The 25,157-nt window shown below is 39.3% G+C and overlaps 1 protein-coding gene across 1 annotated transcript; it reads right to left on the reverse strand.

Annotated features, from left to right (window-relative positions):
* On the reverse strand, positions 1-24,927 carry LOC120107223 (ATP12 protein-like protein). The gene is made up of 4 exons (XM_039120409.3): positions 24,282-24,927; positions 3,338-3,512; positions 398-675; positions 1-288 (listed from the first exon to the last, which is right to left on the reverse strand). Exons 1-4 carry the CDS (start codon positions 24,723-24,725, stop codon positions 181-183), a joined length of 1,005 nt encoding a protein of 334 aa, XP_038976337.2. The 5' UTR covers positions 24,726-24,927; the 3' UTR covers positions 1-180.
* Positions 24,928-25,157: the final 230 nt, after the last annotated feature.

Below are 25,157 nucleotides of genomic sequence, written 5' to 3' on the forward strand. Positions count from 1 at the left end.
TTTCACTTGGAATCTCATGGCATTTAAATTTTGCTTATATTGATTTATCTCAGATATCAGGACATGTAGCAAGGACCCATGATAAGCAGCTACCAACATCATATGAAGCTTGAAACAAAATGAAGAAACTATTCAAGAGTGATAAATCAATCAGCACTACAACAGAAAATTTGGGATAGATCATGGTATCCGTGAAAGTCCAAGAAACACAGCAGCAGATGACATTTGCACATGCAGATCAGCAATATCAATATCATGACCTCCTTCAACCAGGCCCCATCTGTCAACCTGAACAGATAAACAACATGGGAAAAGTGAAAACTGACAAGTGACAAGGAACAAAAATGGATTACACACTCACAAGAAAAAACATGAGAAATCAATATTCAATGCAAACCTGCAAGTCTTCTTCAAGCCTGATCAACTCAATGGCCTCCTCAATCCCCAGCCTTCCGTAAAAAATTCCTAGAGGAATGATCAAAGAATGTGCAGCAGCAGCCATTGCATCAATTGCTGCTAATTCAGAGTCACTTGTTTTCTCCAGAACGTTTTTAATAGCCTTAGTTAGACCATCATCCTGCTTGCCCCCAAAAAAGCTGGAGTATACTACTGGCTTAAACCCAAATTCAGATTGTACCCAATCAAGTATAGGGTCAATTTTCTCTTCTTGTCTTCCTGCAAATTATTTCGCAATAATAGGAGTCAAAAGGTCAGAATTATCATTAGTCTTCACTAATCTCAGTACATTTTATGCTGACCTGTCTAGTTGTCGTCTGAAGCACTGATAAAACAATTATTCAGAACTTTACAGGATTCATTTTTAGTAAATCAATACATCATAAAGAAAAACTCATCCGCATACTATAATTTTCCGAAGAGAAACAGCTGATACTGGTGCAATGCACGTTTAAACAATTAAAGATGCATCTATTCTCAAGTTATATAAATTAGAAATAAGAAAAGTAGTTGTATAACATAGAAATGCCCAGGTGGATGCAGGTTGCACATGGTGACTAGTTTGTGAATTTAGTGGTCTGGATCAGGCCGTGTGCCAATTGAGCGAAGGGTGTGTGGCAGCTGTTATGTAGATTTAGAAGACTGGACTAGAGATGGCAGCAGACACCATTCTAGATAATTTTTTCCCACCTCTACTCCTCCTTCCCCTCCTCTTGTTGCTCTCCACCTCTCCACCTTCTCCACTTTCTCTATAATAATTCTTAGTTTTTCTAAATATTATTAATTTCTTCCTGATTTTCTATTTCAGCTTCTCATAAATTTTATTTAGTTTTAAATATTCTCAAAGACAAGCTACCTACTCATTGGCCTATGAAGCTGCATACTGCCTAGGATCTGTTCAATAACCAAACTGCTTGTAGATTTCAGCAGCCTATTAGAACTTTGGAACTTCATTAAGGAAACTTACACTTAGGGATTACACTCATTTGAAACCTCTTTGAAAACTTGCTCCAGACCTGCTTACTAAGGTCCTTTCCCTTTTCGAAGATTCACGTCCGACACCAATTTTTGATACAGGTAGCCAAGCCTTAGAGATAATAAATATTAACAAGTTGGCTTTATAACGTTGACTTGTTTTTATAGATCATGGACATTTTTCACGTCAACTAATTTTCTTTGTTTTCGTCTACTAGCTTCTTATTTGGTGTATATAGAAAGTACATGCCTATGATATTTTCAGAGGTTAAATAACTTAATAAATGCTTGAAATTTTATAGTATGTTGTCATATAGAATTATATCTTCTACATGTTTTACTTTTCTTAGTGGCTTGAAAGTTTAACATTAATTAAAACAACTTAATTTAAATTAGCATTTTACCTACATAAATCGATAAAGACCAAATAGACTGGGGTTCCCATTACATGACAGTTTAATCCCCTTCATCATTCCCTGCCCCTTTGATTATCGTTTTCCTAGGCGCATTGCATTCATTTTCTTTTGATCAGCTCAATTATGAATAGTATAATTCAAACAGATTTCTTTGTGATTTTCAGTCATTACGAACCATAATACCCATTCTTTCCAAATTTTTATGTTTTATATCTTAAGTATTACTTTGATAACTTAATAGAAAAAGGAGCCAATTTATGGGGTCCACTTAGAAAATATCTACAACGACACGTGTATATCATAAGGAGCCAAGCTGATTTACAAATTTACACCATCAATAAGAATACATTATTGCATATTAAATAAGAAGTTAAATTAAATAAAGATGTGTTTGTGCCCTATATGTCTTTTAATGTAGTATTACATAGTAACTTAAATGTTGATCATGGCATATGAAAACTAAAAAACAAGTTTCACAAAATTAGCATCGTGACTCATGTCGATCAAGTACCAAGTCGGCATCATACCATCTTATACTATACATGGTGCGCACATTGGTGCCGATCAAGTACTAGTGAGAGCAAACGAGGAAGAAAGAGAGAAGGCAGAGACAGAGAAGGGGATGAAGATCCTACAAAAGAAGGGGAGCCATTGATTGAAGGCTGGAGACCATCAATTGTAGCTGGATCTCATAGATTGGGTTTGGAGGTTGTCGATCCGAGGCTGAAGGTCATCGATCAAGGCCGGACATCGTTGATCAGAGCCAAACATTGTCGATCAGGGTCGGACGTCGTCGATCGAGGCAAGAGCCATATACGAGGTCCCCCATGACGTCTCTGGAAGAGAGGAGATTAGATGGATGGTGATGTAGCTGGATCGGGAAGAGAGCGAGAGATCTCAACAATGGCTAGGGTTTGAAAAGGAGATAAGCGAGAGAGAGAGAGAGAGAGAGATCGAAGTATCAAACACAAGAAAGCGGTCAATGTTTTATTTATAAAAGACTCGGTTTGCTGTCAAGATTTTATTTATAAAAGAGCCGGTTTGGCATGGGTGAACCAGCTCAAAACCATCCAAAACAGGACAGAACTAGTCAGTTGGGCTCGATTTTGTCTGGTTCTAACCAATTCCATGGTATTCCATTTCAGGTGGCCAAACCATCCTAGTTTCCAGCTGGTTCGGTTTGGTACACCCCAAACCACCCAATTTAGGATGGTTCGGTAGCCCTTCTAAAAAAATCTTACCATGAATTGCTGTTTAGAACCTATTTGCCATCTCACATGGAAGGATTTTCTCGTATTTTATGCATTATCTTTTATAAGTTGCCAATAGCCAATATCTTAGTTGGTTGGCACCCATCTAAGAGGTCTCAAGTTCAAGCCTGAGTGATGATGAAATTCTTCAAAAAAAAAAGAAAAAAATACAGTTGCCCCAACATAGTTAAAAAAAATAATGGCAGGTAAAAGAAAGCAAGTAAAATGAAATAAACTTACTGAGAACTCCTCTTGTCAAATCACTATCACCCGGGAAACGGCAAAATACTAAATCTTGATGAAACTTCTTCATTAAATTTTTAATAATTTTCACACGTGTTAATGGAACTCTTTCCAATGCAGTACAAGCAAGCTTCATGAGAGGCATTGTGAAAGGTCGGATTCCATCTGTTTGCTATAAAAATAAATAGTTTATTAAAACTGAATCTATGAATAATAAGGAAGACTAAGAAGAGAAAAAAATGAAAAATATTTGTAGCTGGTTTCAGGAAAACTTAACGTTACAGCGAGTTCAAGAGAGAAAATAATAGAAACAAGTACAATTTTACAAGATCAGTACATGAAATACTATTTGTAATGTTTCTAAAGTTCTAAACCCTCCAACTAAATAATAAATTTTTACTCATCAAACAGTCACTAAGGTAGGGATTGTTTCAATGGAAATGGCTTCAATTTTGACAACATCAAACAAAGCTTCCAACCAAAAGTGATAATAGATATTCAAATAATGCTCCAAGGATCATAAAACTAAAGCTAACATAGATAAGACCTACAGTTATTTAAGTGAACAATAGCATAGCCTTTCATTCCGTCCCTGATGCTATAATAGTGGACACAACTGTTACCAAAACCCTGCACTCTGCATATAGGAGAATGGTTTATCTAGCATTAGGCCAAATATCTGAAGAGTTTCTCTCTCATTCTAGTTTTTTTCCGTTCTTTTTCTCCTTGTCTTTACAAGCTGAGAATGACATGTATCTTTCAAAGAAGTACTTTTTTCTTAAATAACCCAAAGATTTCTAACCTATTACTTCAGAAATTTGCAAAGCATGTTCAAATAAATCTTTATAAATAAAAAAAAAGATTATAAGATCAATTCTATCTCACCTAAACATGCTGCATTTTTTATGGATGAGTGAAGTACATCAGTGATTGTAGAAGTGTTGTGGAGTAAAGCTAGAGCACAACTTGTTAAGCCTTAAAGTCCAGAAAGAACCATAGGCCTAAACAACCATGTTCAGACCCAACCCATGCAAATATTGGACACGTATTTGACCATTCAGTTCTTCACGAAAGAAGACATCTATGGTTTTAATTTTCATCAAAACCAAATCATAAGCCAAAACTAATTGACTCTGGGTAAACCCCCTCAAAAATCTACTCAGTGCCAAAGTTTGGTTTCAGATATTTGGGGAGGTGCATCAATTTAGCTGCAACAGAAACTAATAAGATGATTTGGGAAAACCTGCTTGAGGATTGGCTAATAGTTAATTCAGATGGATCCAAATCTGCAAATTACTTTTAGACAACCTTTGCAGTCCCCTTTTGTCTTACTCTGTACCCATTCATGGAATAATCAAATTAGTCATTGAATTGAAAGGTGTTATAGTTGATATCAGGCCTTTTACCCAACTCAGGGGCATAATCTTAACATTTGGTTGAAGTAGGTCAATATTTTTTATTGGATGGATGGTAAAAAAGTTTAGGCCATCTCGGAACATTGAAGCAATTGTTCTTGAATTTGGAATGCCTGTATTTTTTTAGATGACTTCAGAGGCTCACATTGGCATGAAGGAAACAGAGCATCTGAATTACTTGCAAAGATAATCCCTAGTGGTTGGCCCAAAGACGGATTATTAGAAATATCTTGTAATAGTGCTATTCCCCTTGAACTTAGCAAAATCATTGAAGAGGATAAGCAGGGGTAAATTGCATTTTAGATGTTAGCTTGTTTTGCTTTTCCCTAGTGCAATATAATTTAGCTATTTAGGTTTCAGCAGAAATAAAAATTTAGTTTTGGATCAACTTTGCAGCTAGAAAAAGTCGACCGAAACTCAGCCTAGTTAACTTGATTTAGCAGGTTTTCGAGTCAACCTGAAACATTGCCTAGTTTATGTTAAACTCACCCCTAGGTTTGTTTCTAGATTGAGTGACTGATCAAATAACTTGAAACTTAGATCAAATCAAGTGACTCAGCTAAGTTTAGGACTATAAAAGTATCCACCAATTTTTAAGTTCTACCAACTCAACAAGGATCTCACTTGTTAACCGCAAATAAGTAAGTGGATTTCATATTTAAAGTTAGAGATGGCTTGATGCAGCACAGGATGAAACCAATACGTACTATAACTAGCGGGACCATGCCAAGCTTCGGAGGAACTAGTGGATTCTATATTTGTAGTAGAATAATTCCAGGATGTTTCCTTGTTACTGAGTCCTATTTAAAGCCTATTTAAAGAATAATTCTATATTGGGTTTAATACCTAAATTAGGATTAGCGGTCATGTCCCAAATATATGCATATAATACATTGTATAGGGTAGCCTTTTGAGATATTAATAAAATTTCTTTGAGAGAATTTCCTTCACCAAACAAAAGGTTCTACAATCCAATTTGCGTCTATTTGTATGTTAGTCTTCGAAGTCAAATCCCAACGATCAAATTTCCCTTCATCCTTTCTCGCTGCGTCATGGCTTTATCGCACTGTAAAAGCTCCATCCCAACCCTCCTCTATGTTACATGCCATCCGCCCCCTTGCTGCACACCTCTCTTGCTGCCTATCACTTGAACAGTTAGCCCCACCCAACCATGCAGCCAACCCACCCCAGCACTAACAATCAACCTACCCAATGATCAAGAACTAAAGCCAGAAAGTCATAGGATGCCCTTCACCATAGAATGCCCTTCTCTCTTCTCTCTTTCTCCCCTTGCCTAATTTTTACAAGGCATAGTCACGCTACAGGTAGCCCACCTTGGCAGCTAGACCCTCCTTTGCCCTTGTTTTTGTTCTCCACCTCGCTTCTTTTTGTTATAGCCACAGCCATCATTTGTTTTCCCCTATCCTCCCCTCACTCCATTCTGCCCCACAGACACACAGGCAGACAGAAAACGAACCCCACTACAAATACATCACAAGCAGCAGCACCACTGCCACAACCCAAAGAGTTTTGAAAAGCCCGACTTTGATCTCATCTAACCTGATCCAACCAAAATCATAGTAATGATAGACTTCTTAATTGAACCAAATTTAACCTTCCTCAAATTAAAACCCGACTTTGATCTCATCTAACCTGATCCAACCAAAATCCTGTTTTGGTTGAGAATTTCATTAGTCCAGATTGGAAGATTGCATCCATTGTCAAATTGAGTTGGATAAATCACTGAAACACCCCTAAGTCCCTCCAACATCCCATTTCCCTCCATCTCTCCATCTTAGTTCCCTTTCCTCCAAACCATTGTCCTTTCTAATTGCCCCTCAACCAAGATGTTGAGATGGGCCAAGAGAAGGCAGCAGTCATATACAGTAAGTGGTTCAAGCATTGGGTATGGGTGAGGAGAAAGTACAGCAAGAAGGTGCATCAAAACGAGGGAAAATGGTAGATGGAGTAGAACATGGAGGTGAGTGTATTTTCGTGGGCACTAAGATCCAATAATCATTTAATACTCTCTTTTTTCATCCAATAACACAACTACATGTAATATATATATATATATATACATACATATATATATATATATATATGTATGTATATATACATATATACATACATATATATATATATATATATATGTATACATATATACATATATATATATATACATATATACATATACATATACATATATATATATATACACACATATAGATACACATATACATATATATATATATATATACACACATATATATACACATATACATATATATATATATACACACATATATATACACATATACATATATATATATATATATACACATATATATACATATATACATATCTATATATATACATATATATATATATATACACATATATATATATACACATATATATACATATATATATATACAGATATATATATATATATACATATATATATATATACACATATATATATATACATATATATATATACAGATATATATACACATATATATATATATGTATATATATACAAATGCATAGCCATAAATAATACATGTTTGTACACATAGCATCCTAGAGTTTAAAACTAAGTTTGATTCCACAAGGTGTAGATAGCTATTTTTAGGCCTAGACCTAGAAAAATTTCACCAAGAATTCAAAAATAAACTAGAAAAAGGAAATTATGTTTCTTCTACAAATATTCCATAGGAACCCCTCAACCCCATAGCCAAGTGGTGCAATCAAATGAACTAGCTATAACAAATCAACTTTGCATCAAAATTCAGCTCAGTATGGGCTTCCTCTAGTAGTAAACATAGCCAAGCCTGAGCCATGACTCTTATTTTCAAATACAAACGACTGGATAATGAGTTGCACTTTGCTTAATCGTATTCAACTTAATTAAATTCAAGATAAACATAACCATGTCAATCTTATATTTATTTATAAAACATATTTTTCTCCTTCAATCATAATCCTTCTTAGAATTATGGAGTGAACTCCTCTAAGTCCTCCCTTGCTCCTCACCAAAGTGGCCTCCCCAACCTTCTCTATTGTCTTTCCTCCCCTCTAAAGTAGTGATCCTCTTTGATTCCACTACCTTTCTCTGTATCTAGATCGCATCCTCCTTAATTTTGCTGCCTTAATTGATCGATCTTGACATCCACCTCCATCATTAGATCCATGTTCACCTCCTCCCTCCCTTGCACCACATAGTGCTCCCTAATTCCAGCTCCAGCTGTTGATCTTAACAACCTGCACCATTGGTAACTCTGCAGTTCACCCTCATTCGCCTCTCCTGTTCAACATTGAAGCCAGCCCCTCCATATGCTTCTTTGTTTATTTCTCCAACTCAACAATCTCTCAACCATCACTCCCACATAGTCACCACTCACCACAATCAAACCATGGTTCTCTAACTCCTATCGCCATCTGATCCAAGCTTAACGAGCCAAGCTTGCGCTGGTTCAAGTGTTAATGAACAAACTTGTGCCTGACATAGTCAGCTTGTGCCAAGCACGGGCTAGCCTTTTTGAAAATCAAACCAAGTTTAAGCTGGCCTTTGCATGTCTAAGCCTGGCTTACGCTCTTATATCTTAGTAAACTACTTCAGTACCTTAAGTAGTAGGAATTATCCCCTGGTACATTTTCCTTATAAAGAAAAATAAAAGTTAATTTTATATGTTTTGAGGTTAGAATTTTTAAAAAAATCCACATATGATGGCCCCTGCAAACATTAATTGCTTCCTTTATTTTCCCCTAAAGTATCCATGCAACCTCTATTTCTCCTAAAAAGTGCAGTAAATTTCACTTTTGTTTAAATGTGCAAAGCCTCATAAGCTGTCAACCACCAAAGGTCCATTCATGTGGTTGATTTTCATGATTTAGTTTGGAAACACTACTAAATTAGAGGCCATTATAAGATTATTTTACCTATTAATTTTTTTAAAAAAAAAATCCATAATCCATCACATTCTCAATCCTAATCCTAATCCCAAAATCCAAATATGATTACTTAGAGGAATCAATGGGCTCACCCACGAGCCTATTCAAAATTTTAAATATGTTTTACCTAGACTCAGCCCATCAAGATACCTCCTCATGTCATCAAATTCATGTAGATAGGCTAGGTCTAGCCAAACTCAAAATAGCCATAATGGTAGGGCTGCCACCAAATTCAAAGGTGAAGAGGATAGATCCATGCATACCTACACTCCAAAGCCAAAAGTCAGATCTACTACAAAGTACAAATCCACAATAAAACCAAAAGATCTAGTTGGAAAAATATGTCTTATTTCCAAACCTAAAGTATTCTCATACCATTGTTGGTTGAAGCCAAACCAAATGCCCATATGGTAACCAGGATAGATCCATGCATATCTAAATTCCAAAGCACAAAACCAGATCTACTATAAACATATAACAAAACCAAAAGATCTATTGCAAAAGTATGTCTTATTTCCAAACCTAAATTATTATTATATCACTACTGGTTGAAGTCAAACCAAATGCCCATATTGTAACAAGCATAGATCCATGCATATCTATCAGTGCTTTAAAAAATGCTGTGCATGTGGCTGCACAGGTACCTGCATATGCAGATATGGTCCATTGACTGCACCGAATGCTTATATACAGTTATGATATGCAATCATACTGCACATGGATTAAAAAAGCAGCCCACATAACATTGTACAGTCACATATGTAACTTGCTTAGCATTGTACCACAGCATATATGAGCCCTCTTAGCAATGTCAAGCCACATAAATAACCAATTCTTATGCGCTCATGCAGATGAAGCATATTCAAGCTGAAGAAGGTTTTCTGTGGGTTTTAGGTGGGCCTTATATGGGTATCGATAATGTTAAATGTTGACAATGTAATAGCTAGTGCTATTAGGTACAATAATACTGTCATTATTGTTCTTGTTATTATATTTAATGTATTAGATTTACTTTTAAATAGGTAAAAAATAGTAATCGCATATGCACCTACATATGCAGCCCGCATACCTTATGTGCACTATGCGGTCTCTTGATTGCCTGCATAACGCAACCACCTTTTAAAACATTGAAAGCTATTCTCCAAAGCTGAAAATAAGATCTACTAAAAACTACAAATATATAATAAAACCAAAAGATCTATTGGAAAATGTGTCCTATTTTCAAATTTGAATTATTCTTAGACCATTATTTGTTTACTGTTGAAGACAAACCAAATGCAGTAGAATGGAAACTTCGTATTTTTGTTGCCAACAATAAAGCATCAATGCATGATAAACAACATAAAAAGCAAGATCAGATTATGAAAATTCAAGGATTATACCACCTAAGAAAACTCAAGCCCAAATAACTATCATACATGTCTAACAACCAAGATTCTAAAGCTTCTTGGTGCACCACTTAGCAAAGTCTTCTTCCTATGTGTTTGTCACTCTCTCTTCCTCTAACTTTCTTTTCAAGAAGGGGGCAAACTACAAGGTTATCCAAACCTCAAGCTTCATCATGGTAGATTGAGATATTCCCTCAAAAATTAGGTTTAGCATAAATGTATATAGACACCCCAATTTGATACACTTAACCAAAGTCATAATTTCATAAACTAGTACTGCTCGTTAGTAAGGAGGATCCTTGCCAAGGTATGTTGTACCGGCCCAAACCGAATAGTACGGGCCATACTGTACCAGTTCAGTACCGGTACCCGGTATAGGTGACATACCGACACTCGATACGCCAAAATAATTCTGTATCATACCATACAGACACTGCTAGTACGACATCAATACATAGTCCGGTATCGAGACGGTGAACCTTGATCCTTGCAGGTGCATTGAATCCTACATCTAATAGGTTGGGAAAGTCTTGGGTATATATGTAAAGCCAAAGATCTCGGGTAATATTGTTTTCGGATAGCCTTTGTTTGGATTAGGTCTAGCTTGTTACAAATGGTATCAGAGACGACCCATCCAAGGCATATGTGGCTAGGGGTGCTACATCAAGAGCCCTTTTGGGATGACCACGAACTGGTATTGGACTTTTCCTCTGAAGATGTCAAGGCTTAAAAGAGTGGAGTATATGAGAACTCACATAGGTATGTATTTAGTCTCATATCAAGTGTGCGTTGGGAGGTCTTGAATACTTAAGCAGGTCCAGGAATCTCAATTAATGACCTTCTATCTAGTCTTTTTGGATAAGATCTTAGATCATTATAAATGGTATAAGATCTGACCCAGCCCATAGCTTATGTGACGAGGGGATACCACGACACAGGCCCTTTTGAGGCTAATCATAAGCCATTTGTGGTGTTTGTGATTAGATATTCCCATAGCATCAAAGCTAACATAGGGGGAGTATGTGAGGACTAGCATAGGCATGTGTGTGGAATCCCCCAATAAGAGTGTTTTGGGAAGGTCTTGGGTACTTCAGCAGGGGGGCCCAATTATAACCTTTTTGTTGCCCAAGAAGACAACCCAAGAGGGGGGGGTGAATTGGGTTTTAAGTAATAGTTGCAAATTAAAAACTTAATGAGTAACTAATTAAACTTTATTGCAAGTGGATTAATTAGTTTACTATATGCAGTGGATGAGGGGAATGGGAGAGACAATTAAACAATCACAAACACAAGTGATTTTATAGTGGTTCGGAGCTAACCCTTACTCCTACGTCCACTCCCCAAGCTTTACTTGGGAGTTCACTATAATCCCTCGGATTACAGCCGGTTGTTTTACAAGCTCACAACCCAACTTGTTGTTTTACGAGATCACAACGAACTCGGTCGGTTTTCACATGCTCACCGACTAGAACCACCCGATTGTTTTTCCGGGATCACAATCGAACCCTTACACCGTTGGTTTTAACCTCGGCTCACCAACTAACCTCTACAACCTTGATTCAATCCCCTGATTGAATCAAGTAACAAGAAAACAATTTGTAAAGAGTATAGGAAAAGCTTCTTAACAAGCATATATGAACAATATAAATAATGTAGAGTTAGAAGCCCTCAAACAGATTTTAGAAGAGGAAGAAGGGGCTTCTCGAACTCTGAGTCTCCTCTTTGAATGCACTTGTGATCTGATGTCAGAGGAGAGCCTTTAATGTGAGGAAGACGTTTGGAGGATGGACTTCAATTCACTTCTTCCTTCTTTTTCTTGTATTAACTCTTGAGAGGCTTTGGTAGGTGGAAATCCCTTTTGCTTTGAATGGAGTCTCTCTTTTTTCCACTATTACTGTTCACTCTGGCTATTTAAGCAATCCCCATCGAAAACTAGCCGTTAGACACACTTTTAGAGCCGTTCTGCACAATCTGCAACTCCTGACAAAGTGTCCGTTGGGATCGGAGTCGACTCGCTCGATCTGAAGTCGACTCGGCTGTTGCTGGAGTCGACTCATGCTTTACTGGAGACGACTCGCCCACTGTTCAAAATTTGAAATAAAATATCGTCCCGTTCTGGAGTCGACTCGGCTAAACCTGGAGTCGACTCGGCAATGTCCGGAAATGACTCTCCCTTCTGGAGACGACTCGTTCTTCAGGAATCCAAAGATCTTTCTTTCGGGTTTACTTCCTCGAGTCGACTCGGATTCTCTTGGAGTCGACTCGGCTCTCAAAGCCAGAAAAACTGGTCTTCTGTCTTTGGAGTTGAACTGCCTCGGAGTCGACTCGCACTTTGCTGGAGTCGACTCGGCTCTCAGACACCGAAAAACTGGTCTTCTGTCTTTGGAGTTGAACTGCCTCGGAGTCGACTCGCACTTTGCTGGAGTCGACTCGGCTCTCAGACACCGAAGAACTGGTCTTCTGTCTTTGGAGTTGAACTGCCTCGGAGTCGACTCGCACTTTGCTGGAGTCGACTCGGCTCTTAGACACCGAAGTTGGCTCTCTGACTTTTAGGCTTGCATTCCTCTGAGAGTCGACTCTTGCTTCTTTAGGAGTCGACTCGCCAACCGTCGGAGTCGACTCGAGTTCTTCTGGAGTCGACTCGGTTCTCAGAGTCCAAAACAACTTCTCTGTCTTTCTGTCTGTTACCCCTTGGAGTCAACTCGGAACTATCGGAGGTCGACTCGGCAAGCATCGGAGTCGACTCGAATTCTTCAGGAGTCGACTCGGTGACAGGGTCTGAGATTCATCTTTCTGTCCTGCTGTCTGTTCTCAGTCGGAGTCGACTCGTAATGTGCCGGAGTCGACTCGAGCCTGTGCCAGAACGTCTGAAACACTTGGAGTCGACTCGAAATCTTCCGAAGTCGACTCGAGTTCCAGACTTTGGTTCAAACTGAGTTCCATGCTTAGCCAAAATGTATTGAACCAAAGCTAGAGACAATTAAGCATAAATTCACAAATATTTGGCTGAAACACCAGATTGAATTCATTAGTATAACATAAGATATACTCAAATGCTTTGAGCTCATCAAAATCAAATAGGGTTATAATCAATCACTCCACAATCTCCCCCTTTTTGATGATGACAAAATATTGAGTATTTGTAAAGTGAATTGCTCAACCAAAAGGAGATTTATAATAAAGTTTTGAAATGAATTCAAGTGTCTAGTCATTTAATTTATCCAAAATTGAAAGGTGTGAAACAGTAAATCCTGAAGTTAAAGCTCCCCCTTTCATTTGGAATTATATAAGCCTTCATGTCATGCAATCAATTGTTTGGCTTATATGTGTTTAATGAATTTGCTTTCTTAAAATTTCAGATTCTCCCCCTCAACATATGCATTCAATTTTGTTTAGATTCTCTGAATTTTCTTTTAATGTCTTGAAGCTTTTGAGCTTAAATTTTTGTTTTAGAGGGAAAATCTGACAATTTGTTCTTGAGTATGATTCAACTAATCTCCGAATATCCCTTGAATAGATTCTGGAGATTACTCCTTTAGGAGCCCCAACAGAGAGATAATGAGCCTCGAGGTATCGAATCCACTAAGAACAAATTACTTTTTGCTTTAAGAATTTTCTTTTTAGTGATTTCCTTTACATTTCAATTCAATATATTTTCTCCCCCTTTTTGTCATCATAGCAAAAAGAAGTGCAGAACATAGAAAAGTATTGCACAGTTTGTAAAAAAGTGTCTACTCATTGTATTGATGCTGAATTGAGTACAATTGTAAAAAAAAATACAAGTATAGAAAACAAATACATCATAAGATTGAAAACAAAGCTACACTAGGGTTTCTTTGCAGTGGAGGATGAAGCTTCTCCTCTAAGCCTAGTCACTTGCAAGACTAAGCTTATCCCCTCCGAGACGTTCCCTAGTTGCTTGATGATCTCCGAGGTAGCCCTAGACTGTGTCGTGGTAAGCTCGGTCACACTCGCCTGAAGGGTGTCCAACCTGGAGAGCAGTGCATGGGCTAGTCTCTCTGCACCCTGGCTCTGGCTCCCTAGCTCATGTCTGATGCCGTCTCGCATCTTCTTCGTGTCGTCCTTGACGTCACTCATGTTCCAGTATTGAGCTTGGACCAGGCTGCGCACATTGGATATCTCATCCCTCAAGTGCGCAGTCATCTCGGCTACTGCTGCCAGGGTGGGAACTAGCTCGGTGGAGGGAGCACTCGAAGGACCTCGGAGCTCCCTCAGTAAGTCATCTCTCAGATCCCTCACTATCTCCTGCCGCAACTCTCGGAGCTGCTCAGAAGATATACGGATTTCCAGAGGCTGCTGTTGAGAAGGTGGGGCAGTGGAGGTGGAAGGCTCAGTATAGGTAGGAGCAGAGGTGGAAGGATAGGTGGGAGGATCTGTATAGTGGTCCTGGTCATGGTCAGGACTGGGTGAGTGATGAGTGGTAGGGTCAGAAGATGTGGATGATTTCCTAACCCAGACTCCCCCTACCTTGTGGAATCCCATCCTATGAAAGGTCCCCTCACCCATGCGATCTGTAAACCGCAGTGAGCGAGAGGGTTCCCCCTCAGGAATGGGGACCTCTAACTCCCTAAATATAAGGGTGAATAACATGCCATAAGGGAGGCTGAGCCTAGGTTTATCTAGGGGTTCACAAAGGTATTTGTAGATGAGTTTTGAAAAGTTGATGGGAGTGTCTTGGAGGAGGTAGAACATCAAGGCCAGGTCTCTCTCGAAAATGAAGTCAAACCTACCAGTCTTTGGGAAGAGAGTCCTAGAGATGATACTAAGGAGAAGCCGCATTTCAGCCGAAAGCTGATTTGCGAACACCTCCTCTATGGGGGACAAGGGTGGACTCCCTAAGATGGCCGTAAGGGCCTCTGTCCTATCAGAGGGGTGTGTGGGAACAATCCCCTCACTCGAGAGATGGAGGACTCGAGCAATGAAGTCCTCCGAGATGAAAACAGGGACACCCATAACAGTTCCCTGGATACCCCCGCTAACCCGTGCGACTGTACCATAGAACTCCCTAACTAGCCCTGGATAGGTAGGGAGGTCAAGAGTGCAGAAAAACTCTAAACCCTGGGCTCTAAGGTGATGCCCTAGGTTGAACCCTTCCCGGGAGAGGAAGTCAAAGTTGACTTGCCTCCCGGTAGAGACAACCTTCCCGGCGCATGAGCGCGAGGGAACCGGCCTAGGCGGGAAAGGAACCGGAGGTGTTGGCCTCGCCGGTTCGTTCCGAGCCTTGGACCGTCGCTCGGCCCCGCTTGCGGAGACGGGTCTCTTTCGGCTCGGTACAATGACCTTCCTAGGCATTTTGACCTAAGGACGGGGAAGGACACGGAAACTAGGAGGAAAAACTCGACGGAGAAGACCTAGACTGGGTCGGAGACGAGTTCGGAGACGGCTCTAGGGTTTTGGAACAGTGTCGGCTGTGAATAGAAGTGAGGAATAAACGTTTCGATTAGGGTTAAAAATCGGATTCCCGACCTCGAGTCGACTCCGGTAAGTCCCGAGTCGACTCCCAAATATGCGCGAGTCGACTCCCCCATGAGCCGACTCCCAAATATGCGCGAGTCGACTCCCCCATGAGCCGACTCTAAGATATGTCCGAGTCGACTCGAACTCTGGCACACAACCAAAAATTTTGTTATTCTCGTGCCAAAAGAGAGAGTTATGAGCTTATCTAGGATTTAAGACCTGATTTGATGATCATAGATAAGAAATCCTATGTCCAACATAAACTAATCCTCAAAATCTATGAACTAGAGGAGAGTATCACTAGAATGGATCAAACACTCCTAACCCTCTTCTAAGTATGCAAAATCGATCTTCACTCAAAGGTTTTGTGAAGATATCAGCAAGTTGATCATCAGTACAAACAAATTGAAGTGTCACATCACCATTCAGTACATGATCTCTTATGAAGTGATGTCTTATCTCAATGTGTTTAGTTCTTGAGTGCTGAATTGGATTTTTAGTTAGATTAATGGCACTTGTATTATCACAGTTAATGGGAATTTTATCTTGTTTAATGCCATAATCTTCAAGTTGTTGTTTAATCCACAAGATTTGAGCACAACAACTCCCTGCAGCAACATATTCGGCTTCAGCCGTAGATAGTGCAACTGAGTTTTGTTTCTTGCTAAACCAAGAGATTAAGTTTTCTCCTAAGAATTGACATGACCCGCTGGTGCTTTTTCTATCAAGTTTGCAACCAGCGAAGTCTGAATCAGTGTACCCTATTAAGTTTATGCTCGAATCTTTAGAGTACCATAAGCCTATGGTTTTTGTTCCTATTAGGTATTTAAAGATTCTCTTAACAGCAATTAAGTGTGATTCCTTAGGATTAGATTGATATCTAGCACACATGCATACACTAAACATGATATCAGGTCTACTTGCAGTGAGATATAATAAAGATCCTATCATACCTCTATACATCTTTTGATCTACTGATTTACCTGATTCATCTTGGTCTAGTTTGCATGATGAACTCATGGGTGTGCTGATTGACTTGTTTCCTTCCATATCAAACTTCTTAAGCATCTCCTTGATGTATTTAGCTTGATTGACGAAGATCCCTTCTTCAGATTGTTTGATTTGGAGCCCGAGGAAATAGTTCAGCTCTCCCATCATGCTCATTTCAAATTCACTCTGCATTAGGTCAGCAAATTCTTCGCAGAGGCGATTGTTAGTAGCACCGAAAATAATATCATCTACATAAATCTGAACTATTAACATATCTTTGTTTTTCTTCTTTAAAAACAATGTTGTATCAACGTTCCCTCTAGAGAATTCATGGTCTAACAGAAATTTGCTAAGTCTTTCATACCATGCTCTAGGAGCTTGTTTCAAACCATAAAGTGCTTTGTTTAATTTATACACATGATTGGGGTATTGATGATTTTCAAAACCAGGAGGTTGTTCTACATACACCTCCTCATTAATATACCCATTCAAAAAGGCACTTTTTACATCCATTTGAAATAATTTGAAATCTTTAGAGCATGCAAATGCTAGTAACAATCTAATTGCTTCAAGTCTAGCTACAGGAGCAAAAGTTTCATCAAAGTCTATACCTTCTTCTTGATTATAGCCCTTTGCTACTAGTCTAGCCTTGTTCCTAATCACGATTCCATTTTCATCAAGTTTATTTTTATATATCCATTTAGTTCCTATTATTGAGTATTCAGTGGGTCGTTCAACTAGGTTCCATACCTTGTTTCTAGTGAATTGGTTTAGCTCTTCTTGCATTGCATTTATCCAATTTACATCATTTTCAGCTTCTTCTATGTTTTTAGATTCAAAGTGTGAGACAAATGCTAGATGATTATTTAAGTTCCTAAGAGATGCTCTAGTTCTAACAGGTTGAGATGGATCATCTATTAATTCCTTAGGATGCCCATGAGCATACCTCCAAGCCTTAGTCAGCCCATGATCCACAATTACCTCTTGGCTTGTTGATGCATCTCCAATTAGCTTTGGTTCATCTTCTTGTAATGTCATCTCATCAATCTTTTCTTCAAGAATTTCTGCATCATCATCAAGAGCTACTTTCTTGCTAGAAGAGATATCATTAGTATCATCAAAAACAACATGTATAGACTCTTCAATAACAAGGTTTCTTTTGTTAAATACTCTATAAGCTTTACTTGATGTAGAATATCCCAAAAAGATACCTTCATCAGATTTAGAATCAAATTTACCTAAGTTATCCTTGCCATTATTATGAATGAAACACCTACATCCAAACACATGAAAATAGTTTACTTTGGGCTTTCTATTTCTCCAAAGTTCATAAGGTGTTTTCTTTATAATGGGTCTCAATAAAACTCTATTTAGTATATGACATGATGTATTAATGGCTTCTCCCCAAAAGTACTTAGGGAGGTTACTTTCACACAACATGGTTCTAGCCATTTCCTCTAGGGTTCTATTCTTTCTTTCTACAACTCCATTTTGTTGTGGTGTCCTAGGTGCAGAGAAATTATGAGTTATCCCCTTTTTACTACAGAATTCACCAAATAGATGATTTTCAAATTCCGTTCCATGATCACTTCTAATAGCTATGACTGAAGCATTTCTTACATTAGTTACTTCCTTATGAAATTTCTTATATACAGAAAATGCTTCATCTTTATGAGCTAAGAACATGACCCAAGTATATCTAGAAAAATCATCTACAATAACAAGACCATATTTGTTTCCACCAAGACTTGTGGTTCTAGTTGGTCCCAATAGATCCATGTGTAGTAGTTCAAGAGGTCTAGAGGTAGAGACACAATTTATGGATTTAAAAGAGCTCCTCGATTGTTTGCCATATTGACATGCTTCACAAATTTTATTTTTCTCAAATTTTAGTTTTGGCAAACCTATTACAGAATCTCTTTTAACTAACTTAGATATTGTATCCATACTTGCATGACCTAATTTACGGTGCCATAACTAACTTGCATCATCAACCTTAGTATCACTAGCTACTAAGCAAGGACTGTTTTTAGCAAGATCTTCAAGATCTACTACATAGACATTTCCACGTCTTATTCCTTTGAATACTAAGCTATTGTCAATTGAGTTGGTTATGATGCATAGGGATGGTTTAAACAGAACATCAAAGTCCTTATCACATAATTGACTTATGCTAAGTAAGTTATGTTTAAGACCATCTACCAATCGTACATTATCAACAAAGGTTGAGGAGGTGATTTGTATTTTACCTATACCAATGATGTGACCTTGATTATTGTCTCCAAATGTCACTGCACCTCCCTTTTTAGGCTCTAGGGTGAAGAATTGCTCCTTGTCACCCGTCATGTGTCTTGAGCAGCCACTATCCAAGTAGCAACAGTTTTTGTCGACTTTGGCTGCAAGACACTCCTACAAAAGGGAATCATATAATTTTAGGTACCCAAATTTTCTTGGGTCCTTCAAGATTAGTAAAGTTGGTTTCTTTTGGAAACCAAACCTTTTTATTTTTTCTTTTAGCTCCTATCTTCCTATGGTCACACACATTAGCTTTATGTCCTACCTTTCCACAGCAAAAACAGGTTATATTCTTAATTTTACTTTCCCCTGCTTTCACAAAAAAGTTACTAAGGAGCTTTTGCTTATTCTTAGGTTTGTATCCTAAACTAGCTCTATTAAACACAGCTCGTTGATTGTTAAGTATCATTTCCAATTTTTCAGAACCATATGTAAACTTTTCAACAATAAGTTTGTATTTTTCAAGCTCTTGTGTTAGCTTTTGTTTTTCTGTTATTAGTATGTTTATGTCTTTTGTGAGATTATCTTTTAAAGTTTGTTTACCGTTTTTAAGTTCTGAAATTTCCTTGGTTAGTTTTTCGTTATCTTTAATTAAGGTATTAGTTTTTTGAATTAATTTTTGGTTGCTTGTTTTAAGTTCTAAATTTTCTTTAATGATAAAATCCTTGTCCTTAATTAATTTATCATACTTATGGAAGTGAGATTGATTAGTTAGTTTTAGTTCTTTATTCTTAAGATTTATTGTCTTATATTCATCCATTAGTTCATTAAACGCATCATACAATTCATCAAAGGTAAAATCTAAATGCGTTTCAGATGTTACCTCATTTTCATTCGCTATGAAGCAGAAGTTGGCCTTTTCCTCTTGTTCCTCATCTGATGATGATGATGATGAATCGGAGTCCGACAGAGTGGAGACGAGGACTTTCTTTTTCTTATATTTGCTGCCCTTCTTCAGCAAGGGACAGTCAACTCTGAAATGTCCCGTCTTCTTGCATTCATAGCATCCGATTCCTTCATTTTCTCGTTCCTTACCTTTATCCTTGTTGTAGGAACTTGAGGGACCTCTCCTTTGATGAAAGGACTTCTTCCGGTTGATGAACTTTCTGAACTTTCGCACGAGAAGAGCCTCATCATCATCTCCCTCATTATCTTCTTCTTCGCTGCTGCTACTGCAAGATAAATCCTTGTTAGAGGAAGTAGATTTGAGGGCTATTACCTTTTTCTTATGAGAGGATTCTTCTTCGCTGTGTTGTTTCATTGTAAGCTCGTGCGTCATTAGGGATCCAAGAAGCTCCTCAAGTGGAAGCTTGTTCAAGTCCTTGGCTTCTTGGATTGTCGTTACCTTGGCCTCCCATGACCTTGGTAAACATCGAAGAATTTTCCTGACAAGGTCACTGTTAGTATAATTTTTGCCAAGGCTTTTTAGGTCATTGACAATATCAGTAAATCTAGTAAACATGCAAGTGATAGTTTCATTGGATTCCATCTTAAATAGTTCATATTTATGAACTAGTATATTTATTTTAGATTCTTTTACTTGATTCGTGCCCTCGTGGGTCACTTCAAGTCTATCCCATATCTCTTTTGCAGAATTGCAAGTAGAGACTCTATTGAATTCATTACGGTCTAAAGCACAATAAAGCACATTCATTGCTTTGGCATTTAGTTGTGCCTTCCTAATATCATTGTCATCCCAATCTTTTTCAAGTTTGGGTATAGTAACACCCTCTACAAAAATTGATGGAATGTATGGTCCATTAAGTATGGTGGTCCAAATCTCATAGTCTTGAGCTTGGATAAATATCCTCATCCTAGCCTTCCAATAGGAGTAGTCGGTTCCATTGAAGAATTCGTGCCCTCGTGGGTCACTTCAAGTCTATCCCATATCTCTTTTGCAGAATTGCAAGTAGAGACTCTATTGAATTCATTACGGTCTAAAGCACAATAAAGCACATTCATTGCTTTGGCATTTAGTTGTGCCTTCCTAATATCATTGTCATCCCAATCTTTTTCAAGTTTGGGTATAGTAACACCCTCTACAAAAATTGATGGAATGTATGGTCCATTAAGTATGGTGGTCCAAATCTCATAGTCTTGAGCTTGGATAAATATCCTCATCCTAGCCTTCCAATAGGAGTAGTCGGTTCCATTGAAGAATGGAGGTCTATGGGTGGACTGCCCCTCAATATGAGAAGATCCAAATGGGGTTGTCATTTTGATCTTTTACTCTTTTGGTAGAAGAGTTCCGGCTCTGATACCACTTGTTGCCCAAGAAGACAACCCAAGAGGGGGGGTCAATTGGGTTTTAAGTAATAGTTGCAAATTAAAAACTTAATGAGTAACTAATTAAACTTTATTGCAAGTGGATTAATTAGTTTACTATATGCAGTGGATGAGGGGAATGGGAGAGACAATTAAACAATCACAAACACAAGTGATTTTATAGTGGTTCGGAGCTAACCCTTGCTCCTACGTCCACTCCCCAAGCTTCACTTGGGAGTTCACTATAATCCCTCGGATTACAGCCGGTTGTTTTACAAGCTCACAACCCAACTTGTTTTACGAGATTACAACGAACTCGGTCGGTTTTCACAGGCTCACCGACTAGAACCACCCGATTGTTTTCCCGGGATCACAATCGAACCCTTACACCGTTGGTTTTAACCTCGGCTCACCAACTAACCTCTACAACCTTGATTCAATCCCCTGATTGAATCAAGTAACAAGAAAACAGTTTGTAAAGAGTACAGGAAAAGCTTCTTAACAAGCACATATGAACAATATAAATAATGTAGAGTTAGAAGCCCTCAAACAGATTTTGGAAGAGGAAGAAGGGGCTTCTCGAACTCTGTATCTCCTCTTTGAATGCACTTGTGATCTGATGTCAGAGGAGAGCCTTTAATGTGAGGAAGACGTTTGGAGGATGGACTTCAATTCACTTCTTCCTTCTTTTTCTTGTATTAACTCTTGAGAGGCTTTGGTAGGTGGAAATCCCTTTTGCTTTGAATGGAGTCTCTCTTTTTTCCACTATTACTGTTCACTCTGGCTATTTAAGCAATCCCCATCGAAAACTAGCCGTTAGACACACTTTTAGAGCCGTTCTGCACAATCTGCAACTCCTGACAAAGTGTCCGTCGGGATCGGAGTCGACTCGCTCGATCTGGAGTCGACTCGGCTGTTGCTGGAGTCGACTCATGCTTTACTAGAGACGACTCGCCCACTGTTCAAAATTTGAAATAAAGTGCCGTCCCGTTCTGGAGTCGACTCGCCAATGTCCGGAGATGACTCTCCCTTCTGGAGACGACTCGTTCTTCAGGAATCCAAAGATCTTTCTTTCGGGTTTACTTCCTCGAGTCGACTCGGATTCTCTTGGAGTCGACTCGGCTCTCAGAGCCAGAAAAACTGGTCTTCTGTCTTTGGAGTTGAACTGCCTCGGAGTCGACTCGCACTTTGCTGGAGTCGACTCGGCTCTCAGACACCGAAAAACTGGTTTTCTGTCTTTGGAGTTGAACTGCCTCGGAGTCGACTCGCACTTTGCTGGAGTCGACTCGGCTCTCAGACACCGAAGAACTGGTCTTCTGTCTTTGGAGTTGAACTGCCTCAGAGTCGACTCGGACTTTGCTGGAGTCGACTCAGCTCTCAGACACCGAAGTTGGCTCTCTGACTTTTAGGCTTGCATTCCTCTGAGAGTCGACTCTTGCTTCTTTAGGAGTCGACTCGCCAACCGTCGGAGTCGACTCGAGTTCTTCTGGAGTCGACTCGGTTCTCAGAGTCCAAAACAACTTCTCTGTCTTTCGGTCTGTTACCCCTTGGAGTCGACTCGGAACTATCGGGGGTCGACTCGGCAAGCATCGGAGTCGACTCGAATTCTTCAGGAGTCGACTCGGTGACAGGGTCTGAGATTCATCTTTCTGTCCTGCTGTCTGTTCTCAGTCGGAGTCGACTCGTAATGTGCCGGAGTCGACTCGAGCCTGTGCCAGAACGTCTGAAACACTTGGAGTCGACTCGAAATCTTCCGGAGTCGACTTGAGTTCCAGACTTTGGTTCAAACTGAGTTCCATGCTTAGCCAAAATGTATTGAACCAAAGCTAGAGACAATTAAGCATAAATTCACAAATATTTGGCTGAAACACTAGATTGAATTCATTAGTATAACATAAGATATACTCAAATGCTTTGAGCTCATCAAAATCAAATAGGGTTATAATCAATCACTCCACACTTTTGGCTACCCCTTTTTGGGTAAGATCCTAATCATTATGTTATAGGAACGTGATATATCTTATTGGAAAATTCCTAGAGAAGAGAGTTTAGTATCAAGTACTTTTGTGCACAATGATCTCATATCATCTAGTCCCTCCACCTACCAATACCCAATGGTAGTCGTCTGAAAGAAGTTAAACACACTGTTGAACTAATTAGACATCATGAAGTTATTACAGTACAAGGATCTCTCAAGCTGGTTTCTCTGCCATTTAGGGTGGCTCTTCATGCAATCAAGCTTCAAAAAATATTGCTTGTTTTGTCTTTCATTCGAAGTGCAATAAGCACCTTTTATTTTTGAAAGAATGGTGTCAGAAACCTCTAAGTTGTTGCAGTGTGCTACTACTAATAATTAGCCACCCTAGCCCCTTTATTTAAAACTACTGATTCTCACAACATGCATGAGGTTTTTGCACCAAAAATTATTGACCACTATAAGATTTTGATGCATTGTTACTTGTTCAAAATATTAATTCATTATCGTTGAATGCATGATATAATGGTTACACCCTCTGTCAAATGACCACATGTAAATTATTTTCTATAACAATCAAACATTACCAACAACTTGTCCCATCTAGGCATCTTTGTCTTAAGGATCAGAATATAACCAAACAAAGTTTAAACATGATGAGGAAGCCCTACCTGCTAATGATCCTAACAACGCATTTGCCCACTCACTCAGGCATCCTGAAAGGCCATTTACCATCAAAGTCATGTATATGACTATAATTTGGCCAAGCAAGAAGTAAGCAAAACCATATTTTGATTAATGGAAGATGCATCATAAAACTATCTCTGATTACCATTCCAATTAGAATTCTTCTAAAATACAATCTGCAAGGATAATGAGCTAATGGAATGGTTTAAATGTCAAACAAATTAGAATATTAGAATTGATCCACAAACATCAGACCTCAAAATTAGTGCCACCTCCCCCCATTTAATACAAATATCGAGGTACCAATAAAATTAGTCATCATTCTTCTCTGAGTAAAAATAAATAAATTAATTAAATTAACTTATAACCAAAATTGACCAAAAAGAAGGCATTTTGAACAATCTTACGAGGTCCAATGAACAAAAGAAAAACGGAAACGTAGAATTCAGAAAAGCAAGGCAAAAGAACAAAGGAGCAGAGACGACGCGAACCTGGTACTCCCACTCCGCGGCGATGGCCTTGGCGAGGGCGAGGTTCTGGAACTTGAGGGGCCTCTTGGAAGGGCTCTTGAGGGTCCTGTAGTCGAGCATCACCGTCCAACCATTGCCGTCATCGGCCAGCCGGGTGGTCACCTCCTTGTAGAAGCGCTTCCCCACGATGGATCCCGTCACGAAGGACATGGGCATCGTCACCGAGGTCGCGTCCCGGGTGGCTGCCTCCGAGCTGGGCTTCTTCAAGTATATGGTGTCTTCCTTCTTCTTCTTCTCTTCCTCCGCCGGCGAGGCGAAGGAGGGGCGTTCCAGGTCGGGATTCGGTGCGGCAACGGCGGCGAGGCGGCGGCGGGCGGCGGAGGGAAGACGGTAGGAGGAGATAGACGGTCGGCAGGAGAGAAGAGAGTGGAGGGATGTGAGGATTCGATTGGCGGAAGAAGCCATTTCGATCGGTCGCTCTCGGGATTGCCGCGGCTGCTCTCCGATTAGACGTTCGAGAAAGCTGGGGTTTAGGCAGGAGGAGGGAGGGAGAGCAGCTGGGGCCAAGACGCCGGTTTGGTTAGGGTTTCGCTCTGGCCCGATCAAGATCGGAAGAGAGCTCTTTTTTTTTTTTTTTTTTTTTTTTCAACGCAGCCCACATATGTCGGGCACGAGAGCAGCCAGCAAAACCAAAGTAAAACATAACACCAAGCGTGAGGCACCGCCACGTGGTCGGCCCACATGAAGCATCTAGTGTAATAAGTTGCGAATAAAGCCACTTAGTCAGTCGCGTTGTTCGCCTCTCTATAGACATGTATAGCTTCTAAAGGTTCACACTTAGCTAAGAGCCTGTGAATGTCCCGTAGTGGCGGTCTGAAGCCGGCGTCACGACTCCGG

The sequence above is a fragment of the Phoenix dactylifera genome, chromosome 17, assembly GCF_051530095.1.
Source record: "Phoenix dactylifera cultivar Ajwa chromosome 17, Ajwa_hap1_PhDact_Kaust_v1.1, whole genome shotgun sequence".
NCBI lineage: Eukaryota > Viridiplantae > Streptophyta > Magnoliopsida > Arecales > Arecaceae > Phoenix > Phoenix dactylifera.